We start from the raw sequence: 11,427 nt of genomic DNA on the forward strand, positions 1-11,427 counted from the left end.
CAACGGCGTTGCATTTTCTGGCCTTTTTATTTTATTTTATTTGGGTGGTTTGTGATAAAATGCCTGTTACGGCTGTGCGCTACCACAAGGGATTCCTTAAGTGTGTGGTTTTGTGTTTGGCATCTCTGAGTTATAAGGCTCCTTCTTCAGCGTCAACTCAGTGTAAGCAGGGCCAATTTCAACTGACTCGTCATTTTGAATGCTTGCATTTGTATTTTTTTAAAAAAATCTTAAAAATCTGATTGGTTTCTCATATAAATGACACAATAATGAAGGTAACTGTGAAAGCCAGCATGATGTAGTGGTGGTGAACTAGAACTGAAGGAACCTGGGTTCTAGTTCTCCCTCAACCACAGAGTCTTGAGGGGATTGGGGCAGTGGTGGAATTCAATTTTTTTTTACTACCGGTTCTGTGGGCGTGGCTTGGTGGGCGTGGCAGGGGAAGGATACTGCAAAATCTCCATTCCCACCCCACTTTGGGGCAGGGGTGGGTTCTACTTACCTTTACTACCAGTTCACAACGGGATTGCTCATGTGCGCTGTGCTTGCACATGTGTCTTGCTTCTGTGGATGCGCGGAAGCTTCTGCACATGCGCAGATCACCGATGACAACATCAGGGGTGGTGGGCGGGGCGCTTCCGCTGGTTTTACTACCGGTTCTTGCGAACCGGTCCGAACCGGGAGCAATCCACCACTGTTCTGGGGTCAGCCAGAGGTGGTATATGCAGCCCACCCCTGCATTTGATTTGTGTTTAGCCACGTGAATAAAAGACTGTTCCTACCCTATTTGAAAAGGGGTTTGTTGGTACTCACAAGTAAGTGGCTTATCATTACTTGCTAAGGCTGGGTCAGAACCAGGGGTGGGTTCTAACATTTTTTACTACCGGTTCTGTGGGTGTGGCTTGATGGTCATGTGACAATTCTTTAGGATTTAGCAGAGGTACTGGTCTACCAGGCTTTTAACTGCTTGCAGAGCTGTACTGGTCTACCCATTTGTTTTTGCAGGCACCGATCTACTCATGTACTGTATTTTTGCAGGCACTGGTCTACCCATTTATTTTTGCAGGCACCGATCTACTCATGTACTGTATTTTTGCAGGCATTGGTCTACTCATGTATTTTTGCAGGCACTGGTCTACCCATTTATTTTTGCAGGCACCGATCTACTCATGTACTGTATTTTTGCAGGCACTGGTCTACTCATGTATTTTTGCAGGCACTGGTCTACCCATTTATTTTTGCAGGCACCGGTCTACTCATTTGTTTTCTTTTAACACTGATCAGCTGTAGGGCAGCCCTTTGAAGCCCCGCGGCAAGAGTTTAAACAGTTTTTTTCCCTCTAGCCATCAGCTGGGACTCAGGAGGCAGCAATAGATTGGGGGTGGGGCCAAATAAAAGGTAAGAATAATGCGGGGGGTGGGGGGAGTGGGGGGAGGCGGAGGGATGCGGGGGGGGCAAAACCGGTTTGGTGACATCATATTGTCACCGCTACCGGCTCGGGAGAACCGGGCCGAACCAGGAGGAACCCATCACTGGTCAGAACCTCTTGTTCTGTTGGCTTTTGTTGGTGGTACTAGACAAGGGGGCTAGGCGCTAAGAAAAGCCACAGTGACAATAATTAACATGTGCCTCTTCCAAAGCCTAATGACTAAGACAACGATCTTAATTCAAAACCCAAGAAAGCCACCTTCGTCTCTTAAGAAACTTTGAAGAGATGATCACCGTGATTCCAGACTCGTTCGCTAGATTTTAAGATGCCAAGGAAGGAAGAACAGAGCTCACTCCGCAGAGGAACTAAACAAGAAAATGCAGAGAAGGAGGGAAATCACTTGTTTTATTGTTCTCTTAATTATGTACATCTAAATCAATTGTTGTGACTTAAGCTAATTTTGTGTTTTAGGATTTAATCACTTTCCGATCTAGATTCGGGTCTATCATCCCTAGTACACCTTTTCTTTGGCCAAACCCATTGTGTCATGTCCTATTTACACTTGTACCAAACCTCCCCAAGGAAAGGCCGGGGGGCGGGGGGGGTCGAGAGATCTGTTCAATTAAAAAAAGAAAGCATCCTCAAGATGGTGATACCAAAGAGCTACAGTGGTTTATGAGCAACACTGATGACGACCCCAGGGAAAAAGGGGAGGGAGCTCACAAAAAGTCAAGAAGTAGCAGCCATCTTGTCTTTTTTGGAACCCCACTCTTCAGACACCCCCAGGAAAAGGAGATGGCGGCAGCCCAATGTCCGTCTTCACATTCCTGGCTCAAGGCAGCCATCCTTCTTGCTTGCCCTAAAGCTCTCATCCAGACTGAAGGAGCAAGGATGATTTGCGTCACGTGCTTAACAGGCCCAGAATCCAAATTTGCAAAATAAGTAAGCTTCATTCCACCAGGAGACTTCGGGTCCTTCCAGTAATAAGGCCGCATGGCTCTTTCGTCTCTTGGTCAGGTAGAGCAGAACTAAAACAGATAATTGCAGATCCTGTTCTTGTCCCGTGACATCTACTGGTTTTCTGAAAGATTCCATGAACCATCATCTCCCCGAATTGGAGGCAATCATGAGAGTAACTTAAGTTTTTCCTCTCACATCCCAATCACTTTTCTCCATATTGACCAACGCTCTTGAAGATGAGCTCTTTTCCTCATTCAACTTCTTCCTGGTCTGGTAATCCTAAAGCTTTCAGCTGGGGGGAGAAAAAAAAGAAAGGAGAAAAGGGATCAATGGGATTTAGAAGTGTCTCCTGAGATTCTCAGTCATCCAGCTCATGGTTGTCCCACAGACAGGGAGACAACCCTGGGCTTCAGATCCTTTAGCAATGGGTTCTCTATCCTGTTGCTGGGTGGGCGTGACCTAGTTGGCCGCCTGCACCATGGCACGGGGAGGCATTTTTCGCCCTCCCCAGGCTCCGGAGGCTTTCCTTGAGCCTCCAGGAGGGCAAAAATGGCCTCCCTCTGGCTCTGGAGGCTCTCCGGAGGCCGAAAATTGGCCCGTTTTAGGTCTTCTGGCCCCTTTTTCATCCTCCCCAGACTCCGAGGCTTTCCGCAAGCCTCTGGGAGGGTGAAAACAGCCTCCCCCGGGCTCCGGAGGCTGGAAACAGAACTTCCGGTAGATCCATTTTCGCCCTCCAGAGCCTCCCTGTGGCCCTGCACTTACCTGGCATCCAAAACAGGCTGCGTGGAGACTCCTGGGAGGGGCAAGGTGGGGTGGGCATGGTCAGCCAGTCCTTGCAACAACCAGTTCAGTGAACCAAATTAAAATTAACATCTGGTTCGCCCAAACCAGCCTGAACCGGATGAATCCCATCCCTGGCTTTTGAGGAATAGGAGGAAAGTAGGAACTGAGGACTACCAGAAGGATAGTCATTCTGAGCAGCATGGACCTCTTCTTCTAAGCTACAGAGATGAAGAACTGCTTTGGGATTCCTAGTGGTTGTCCTACTCATCATAACTACATGCTTTTAAAACCTCCTCCTCAGTTGCTTCGTGTTGCAGAGCTACCATTTATGGAATTATCTGAGAAGATTTAACTTTTCAGTTCAATGACTACATTCTTCTTGAAAGAGCTTATGAAAACATATGCAGTTATAGGAATAATGTTGATGAAAGCATTGGTTTCCTTTAAAGGTGATGCCCTTTTTACAGACTGCAGAGAACCCCAAGTCTCCAAAGTGGACAACAGATAGTAGCATCCAGTGGTGAAATCCTCTGAAGTCTGTTACCAGTTCTGTGAGTCTGTTACCGAGCTTTGCGCGCCTGTGCAGCGCTAAAAAAGGAACATTTTGAAGCCTTCCAAGTCTGCAAAGATAAGTAGAACAGCGAGGGGAGGGAATCCACTATGCCACACAATTTAGATTAGCTAGAAAGCAGGAAATCCGACGATTCTAGCTAATATAAATAGCACATAACAGCTGATCGTCGCCCAGCTGATCATTGGAAATACTGGTTCACCTGAACTGGTAGCATTTTTTACTACCGGTTTGCCCGAACTGGTCCAAACTAATAGCATTTCACCTCTGGTAGCATCTAAGAACATGTGACTCAAGTTGATTAAACCATTGGTTTTTTTGACCCTGGCAACTTTAAGATGGGTGAACTTCAACTCCAAGAATTCCCCAGACGGCGTGTTGGCTGGGGAGTTCTGGGAGTTGAAGTCCATCCATCTTAAAGCTGCCACGGCTGAGAAAAACAGATTTAGACAATCTCTTACCCATCCCCCTTGGCTTTGAATCCAAGGGCTGAAGTTTTCCTGCAGGTATTTTGTTCCAAAGCCCAGCACAAGATTCATGGGATGATTGTCCACTGCAGTGAGTCTGGTCGTGGCTTCCATAATCAATGCAACTTTCATGCTCTTAACTTCATCCTCTGAATTCACTGTGGAGTCTATGGGCATCTCCTCAAGGAACTGGTCCGTCACTCTCCTGAAGAAGGCATAGGAGGTCATCATATCCCAGATACTCTGACAGAAGGTCTTATCCTTCTTCATCTGGAAGAGGAAAGAGAAGCTATTTTATTGTATTACTTTATTTTATATTTTATTATATATATATATGATTCTGTGCAGTTCAGAGAACCCCCAAATCCCACTCCGGACTGGCCCCGCCCACCTCTCCCCTCCCAGGAGTCCCGATGCAGCCCATTTTGGATGCAGGTAAGAGCAGGGTGCACTCGGAGGCTCAGGGAGGGCAAAAAATGGGCCTACCAGAAGTACGGGAAGGCCAGAAATTTCTGGCCTCCAGAGGGCCTCCCGAGCCTGGGGAGGCCTTTTTCACCCTCCCGGAGGCTCGAGGAAAGCCTCTGAAGCCCGGGGAGGGCAAAAACGCCCACCATGACCATGCCCACATAGCAACCAGGCAGAGAACCCCTTGCTAAAAATTTTTGAAGCCCACCCCTGGTGGAATGGCTTGCATCTAGAAGTTGTGGGTGATCCATCAACGGGAGTTTTTAAGAAGAGATTGGCAGCCATTTCTCCAGAATGGTATAGGATCTCCTTCCCGAGCAAGAGATTGACTCCAATGCCCCTTCCGAAGTCTGTTATTCTGTATTCTATTCTGTATTTTGATGAGCTTGTATGAGAAATTAAGGACCAAAAACAAAAAGAAGATGCCCAAGCACTCAAATGGCGCTTCTTGATAACGTTTTTGAGCCCTTGGTCTAGATGACCTTAGGACTGAGGATAATTTGAACCTTATCATCTGCGATTCTATGATAGCTTCAAATTTATATCCTATGGTATTTCTGTGGGAGCTCAAAATGGGTTCCCTAGGATTTTATTTTCCTTTATTTTATTTTATTTTATTTTTATTTTAATAAAATATGGTTCCCTCCATATTTTATTTCACCCTCACCCATAAGTCAGGTTGTTTAATGCCCCCCTTATAATAATGGTGGACTTTTTTGACAGTTTATTCCAGTAAAAATCCATGGCTTTTCCAAGGACTTTAATGAATTTACTCCCAGGTAAGGGTATTTAGGATTACAGACTCTGTGATTTTTTTGAAATCGCCTTTCTAATGTATGTCTGTGAGAATACTTCCAGGTGCTCTGATCATTGAAAATCACACAGTTGATCTTTGGGGGGTGGGGGTGGGGGAAATTGTGCTCAACATAGACAGGGGAACTAATAAATAATGACTTATTTCAGAGATGACCAAATTCTGCATTCTTGGGAGATTTTTCTCTTTGATAAACCAAGGTGGGGAATCTAATCGTCTTCTTTTAACAAGCCCAAAGTCCTGTACGGGGTGCAGAGGTGGGTTTCAGCAGGTTCTGACCAGTTCTGGAGAACCATTAGCGGAAATTTTGAGTACTTTGGAGAACCGGTAAATACCACGTCTAACTGATCCCTCCCCCCATCTATTCTCTGCCTCCCAAGTCCCAACTGATTGGGAGGAAATGGGGATATTGCAGTAACCTTCCCCTGGAGTGGGGTGGGAATGGAGATTTTACAGTATCCTTCCCCTGGAGTGGGGTGGGAATGGAGATTTTACAGTATTCTTCCCCTGCCATGCCCACCAAGCCACACCCACAGAACCGGTAGTAAAAAAATTTAAATCCCACCACTGGTGGGGTAGGTGGATTCTGGGTAACTGAATGGAACTAGAAGAGGGTTTTAGTGGCCGGATGCCCTTCCTGTCACCAATGGGGAGTTTTGTTCAGCAGATCTATTCTCAGTGTGCCCAGAGAGAGAAATATCTGCCTCTACCTAGGATTGAACTCACAGCCTCCTGATTGTGAGGCGAGAGCTCCACCTCTAGGCCACCGCACCATTCCAAGGGGGGGGGGCAATCTAATGAAGCTTCAAGTTGCTCCGTGCTTTCTCTGAATTCAAGGGAAGATCTTCTTCCCGGAGAGTTTTTCAGAAGACAGCACTAAAATCCATGCGCTAAATTGTAAATGAAGAAAAATAAGGGAGTGATGTGAACGTTTCTTCAGTTAATTTGCAAACAGAGCTTCGGAGTCTATGCCACCTTAGGTTACCTTTTCCGCCAGCTCATCTCCGGACTTCCGTAACAAAGCAACTATTGCATCAATAACCTTTTCTTCATTGTCTGGTAAAAAGATAAAAATAACTGGCTGATTTTCTTTTCTTAAGAAAGCAAGTAAAATAACAAAGCTCTTGGACTAATGGTTTTGTAAGATGCTACTAGAAATGATTGATTGCTTAGGTGCCATCAAGTTGTTTTCGAACTCCTTCTTTGACCACATAGAGATTTTTTCCATGAAAAAAATGATTACTGGATAAACAGTAATTAAGGCACTCAAATGCCTTGAGCTTCCTATTGCTTTCAAAATCCTTATTGATATACCGTATTTTTCGGAGTATAAGACGCACCGGAGTATAAAACACACCTTAGTTTTTGGGGAGGAAAATAAGAAAAAAGCTGATTGGAAGGTGGATCGGCCTCCAGAATACCCCCAATCAGCTGTTCCCAGAGGTGAATTTTAGCAACAGGTTCCTTGGTTGTGAGCTCTGTGCCTTGCTTTTTTTTTTTTTGCTTTGTTTTCTGCCTCTGAAACTTCTGAAACTCTGTTTCAGAAAAAACTTTCTTTTCTTCCTCTGAAAGCCTCCGAAACAGAGCTTCAGAAAAAAAGCCTCTGAAGCTCTGTTTGGGGGCTTCTTTTCTGAAGCTCTGTTTGGAGGCTTTTTTTTCTGAAGTTCTGTTTGGGGGCTTCTTTTCTGAAGCTTCATTTCTGATGGTTTTTTCAGCCTCTGAAACCTCCATTTGAGAAGCTGGATGGGGCTATATTCAGAGTATAAGACACACCCAGATTTTCACCCTCTTTTTTGGGGGGAAAAGGTGCGTCTTATACTCTGAAAAATTCGGTAGTTTAAAATGTCAAACTCAAATTTAAGCAAATTGGGGTGGGGGGGGGAAATCCCATAGGCACCATCATCTGCACCATCATCAGCAACGTCAAGCCCTATAAGCCAAAGGTCTATAGAAAGTTTGATTCAGCAGGAGGAAATAAATTCACTTCAGAAAGACATGCATTGTTTCAGTCACTACGAGAGGATATCGCCAAGAACCATAATGAAGTGAGGAACGATATGGGAGAGATGGAAATGGGAGAGATGAAGGAAAAAATGGAAAGCATGGATGAAAAAAATGGGAAATTTTCAGCAGATGTTAGCTAAAACTGAAGAAAAGATCAAAACGATTGAAGAGAAATCAAAGCAAACAGAGAGTGAGGTTGTCCAGTTTGGTCTCCTTCTGCTACCAAATGAAAAATCTGAAATGAGGTCAGATCTCTCCTCCGGAGAAAGAGGAATCTGTCAGGATCATTTCATGAGCCACACTTGCTTCTCCAGGCTGGCTCAGAGAGGCTCTTTGGCAGTGATGGCTAACCTTTTTGCCGTCACGTGCCAAAAGCGGGGGGAGTGCAGGGGGGTCACACACATGCCCACACCCATAATTCAATGTGCCCCGCCCCCATGCATGGGCACACGCCCCCTGCGCTCCCCCTGCTTTTGGCACATGATGGCATGGTGGGCCCGGTAGGCCCATTTTTCACCCTTCCCAGGCTTCAGAACCTTTCTAGGAGCCTGGGGAGGGCGAAAATGGCCTCCCCCTTCAGAGGCCCTCTAGAGGCTGGAAACGGACCATTTCCCAACTTCCGGGGTGACCAGAAGGCCCATTTTTTGCCCTTCCTAGGCTCCAGAGCCTTTCTAGGAGCCTGGGGAGGGCGAAAACAGCCTTCCCCACCCCCCTGGAGGCCCTCCAGAGGCCGGAAACAGTCCATTTCCCAAATTCCAGTGGGCCCAGAAGGCCTGAAAATCAGCTGGCCAGTGTGCACATGCGCATTGGAACTGAGTTACGGCAACGTTTGCGTGCCCACAGATATGGCTCCGTGTGCCACCTGTGTGACACACGTGACATAGGTTAACCATCATGCCTCACGCCTGCAGGGCCAACAGGAGGGATAGCTTAGGTTGGCTGCTCAGGGAACCAACTCCACTGACTGCAGCAGAAAGGCAAAATGGCTGGAAGAGGCTGTGATGTTCACAACAGCTCTCCTTGGCCAGTATGAGGCATTGAACCAGTTAAGGTTCCTGTTTTGGGGGACAGTTCTGCCCCTTGTAACATCTGATGAACTAAGCAGTTCATGGTACCTCTAATCTTGTCACCATATACCAATTCTCGTCAACTTTGGCCACTTGAAGAGGTGTGGATTTCAACTCCCAGAATTCCCCAGCCAGCATTGTTGAAGTCCACACCTCTTCAAGTGATTTTCAAGTGAAAACCTGTTGGAATTCATTGTTGGGATGTATTTTTATGCAACAACTATAGTAGTATTCAACCAGTAGACGACAGTGTTTACAAGTTTGGATCTATGGTATATACTCTATGCTCTTTTGTTCTAAGTAGAGTTTCCTGTTTCCTATAATGATTAAATAGATGAGCAGTAAAGCACATGGTGACTGTACTCTTTGTTTGCTCTGTGGTGCTATATATAAACAAAATTTCTAACCAAACCTCAGCCACTGCCTTCTTCTCTTCTTCCTCTTAAATACAGATTTCTCCTTTGTACTAGAGGAGTTGGGTGTATATGTGTTCAGCTCCGCCCTGCTTAGCTCTCCCCAATGACAATGGCCAACCCCTCCTTTCCAAGTCCTTTACTTGAGCTGCTTTGACTAGCTAAGCAAGATGACCTCTCCGTAACAGAGTTGCTGAGTTTGGAAACAAGGATCTAGAAATCCCTCAATTACCAGTTGAACAACAGCCTGGGAAATCTTTTGCCCTGTGCATATCCTGGGAATACGTTCAAGACTCCTCAGTAAAATATTGTGGAGGATAGTTGTGTTGAAATGAGTGGAACTGCTACAAGGCATTCAGAAAGCAAGTTCGGGTCTCATCTAGAACTTACGTTAAAATGGAAACTTTCTGCAAAGCCCATGTGGGCAAGGGACTGCGAATGTCCATGAACAGAAAATCAGTAGCAAGAAATGTCCCCATGAAGAAAAAGCACTTTACCTAGTCCATCAATTGCGGGAGGTGGGATTGGCTTGCTGGTCGAGCCACCATCTTCTTCTAGACTCAATGCACGTTCCATTACTGGGATGCTTTTCTTCCCACCGGGAAATCTGGAATGATCCACTATCTCAACAAGTCTCTCTGCCAAACGAGAAATGTCCGAGTCATCTAGGAAAGGAAAACAAAATAAGAGTGGAAGAATTCCATTCAACCATCTCCCTCCAGCTAATGCATTATTCAGGAACATACAATCCGCTGCATCATCCGAAGATGCATTTAGTCGTTACAGCCGAAAAATAAACGGCAGCCATTTTGGAATCCAGTTTGGCTCCATGACCAGAGGGAAAGGAGAACAGCCCATGAAAATTACAGGTAATCCTTGGTTTATGCCCACAATTGGGACCAAAGATACCTTTCATAAGCAGTTAACCGAGTCATGCCCAATTGGATGGCCTTGTTGAGTACCAAAAACCATGAGTGCCAAACAAATTTTCCCGACAAGGAATAATGTAGCGAGTCACAAGGCTAGCTTGAGTACCACGCACAATGAGGACCAGGACAAAATTTTCACATCAAAATGCGTTTGAGTACCAAATTCGATGAGTTTCAAAGCAGTTGAGTACCGAGGTACCACTGTACATAAAAAGACAGAGAAAACTTCAGGCACACATCCAGTTGCCATCTTGACTTCTTTCACCAGGACTTATGGTCAACTGTTGTTAGAAATAAGTTGTAGGAAGGTCACCTTGAAGAAAGGCTGCTATGCTATCACAATTAATTCCCCTTACTGTATACAACCCAAGTTATAGGAAACCCATGACATGCCCACCTGGTAAACCGTCAGCTCTGGCGATCAGCTTCATGGCATGGCCGTTGACGGAGTCCTGCTTAAGGGATGCTCGGTTCCTGGCATCTGTTGCTTGTGGCCTTAGGCAAGAAGGAATACAAAAGCATTTCCAGTTGGTTCTTGTCTTGGTCTTTGCTTTTTTCTTCTTCTTTGCCTTCTTCTGGTCCTTCTGCTTTGGTGGTTTATGATCTTCTGGACAAATTTCTGGGAGGGTCACTTCTTCTCCCTTGGCTAGAGTGTTAGCTTGCACAACCTCTTCCTGGACTCTGGGTTCTCTTTCTAATAATTGCCCATATTTGCTCGCAGACAGTCGACGCTGTGCGTAGACCATCAGGACTCTGAATTCTACGCTGGTTCTGTCTGTATCCTCCAAAGAGATTTCTTCCATGTTGGCCAAGCCATTCTGATATTCGTTGTTCATCCTGCAGGTTCTATCAGGTCCTTCCACTCTATAGGAAAAGAAGAAAAATCCACATCACTTCTAAGTTTTTAACACTTTCCCTTCTTTTCTGCCATTTTAATTCTCAGCTGAGGAAACAGGGGTGAAATTCGATAGGTTCTGACAGGTTCTGGAGAACTGGTAGCGGAAATTTTGAGTAGTTCGGAGAACTGGCAAATACCACCTCTGGCTGGCCCCAGAATGGGGAGGGAATGAGGATTTTGCAGCATCCTTCCCCTGGAGTGGGGAGGGAATGGGGGTTTTGCAGTATCCTTCCCTTGGCATGCCCACCAAGCCACCCCACACCCACCAAGCCACGCCCACAGAACCAGTAGTAAAAAAAATTTGAATTCCACCACTGTGAGGAATGTAATGAACATTTCGAGATGTCAAGATGGTCACTGGATGAAACTGTTTTACACCCAACAACCAAGTCCAGGAGTAGCCAAAAACAGCTGAGATGGCATCTCCAAATGGTAGGAGATTTTTAAAAAAAAAAATAGAGAGAAGGCTTTAAGCACACAGTTAAAACCACCACAATCTTGACATTTTTTTACCTCTTCCCATGGATTCCCCAGAGCCAGACACATTCTCTGTAGAAGGAGAATCATCTCAGATATGGTGGCCAAGAATCAGGAGGAGTCGAGTAGTCCTTTTTCTGACTAACACAT

The 11,427-nt window shown here is 45.6% G+C and overlaps 1 protein-coding gene across 1 annotated transcript; it reads right to left on the reverse strand.

Moving 5' to 3' along the window:
• Positions 1 to 2,527: 2,527 nt before the first annotated feature.
• Positions 2,528 to 10,738, reverse strand: BCL2L14 (BCL2 like 14). The gene is made up of 5 exons (XM_070947692.1): positions 10,300 to 10,738; positions 9,471 to 9,638; positions 6,475 to 6,545; positions 4,205 to 4,480; positions 2,528 to 2,681 (listed from the first exon to the last, which is right to left on the reverse strand). Exons 1-5 carry the CDS (start codon positions 10,736 to 10,738, stop codon positions 2,640 to 2,642), a joined length of 996 nt encoding a protein of 331 aa, XP_070803793.1. The 3' UTR covers positions 2,528 to 2,639.
• Positions 10,739 to 11,427: the final 689 nt, after the last annotated feature.

Source organism: Pituophis catenifer, unplaced genomic scaffold (assembly GCF_029215685.1).
Source record: "Pituophis catenifer annectens isolate HBS135680 unplaced genomic scaffold, rPitCat1.0.hap2 SCAF_7, whole genome shotgun sequence".
Lineage (NCBI taxonomy): Eukaryota > Metazoa > Chordata > Lepidosauria > Squamata > Colubridae > Pituophis > Pituophis catenifer.

Coding starts and splice junctions, on each gene's coding strand:
- BCL2L14 (XM_070947692.1), bottom strand. CDS start 10,738: ATGAACAACGAATATCAGAATGGCTTGGCCAACATGGAAGAAATCTCT. Junction 9,639..10,299: donor CAGAGCTGACGGTTTACCAG/GTGGGCATGTCA, acceptor TTCCTTTCCTAG/ATGACTCGGACATTTCTCGT. Junction 6,546..9,470: donor TCCCGCAATTGATGGACTAG/GTAAAGTGCTTT, acceptor TCTTTTTACCAG/ACAATGAAGAAAAGGTTATT.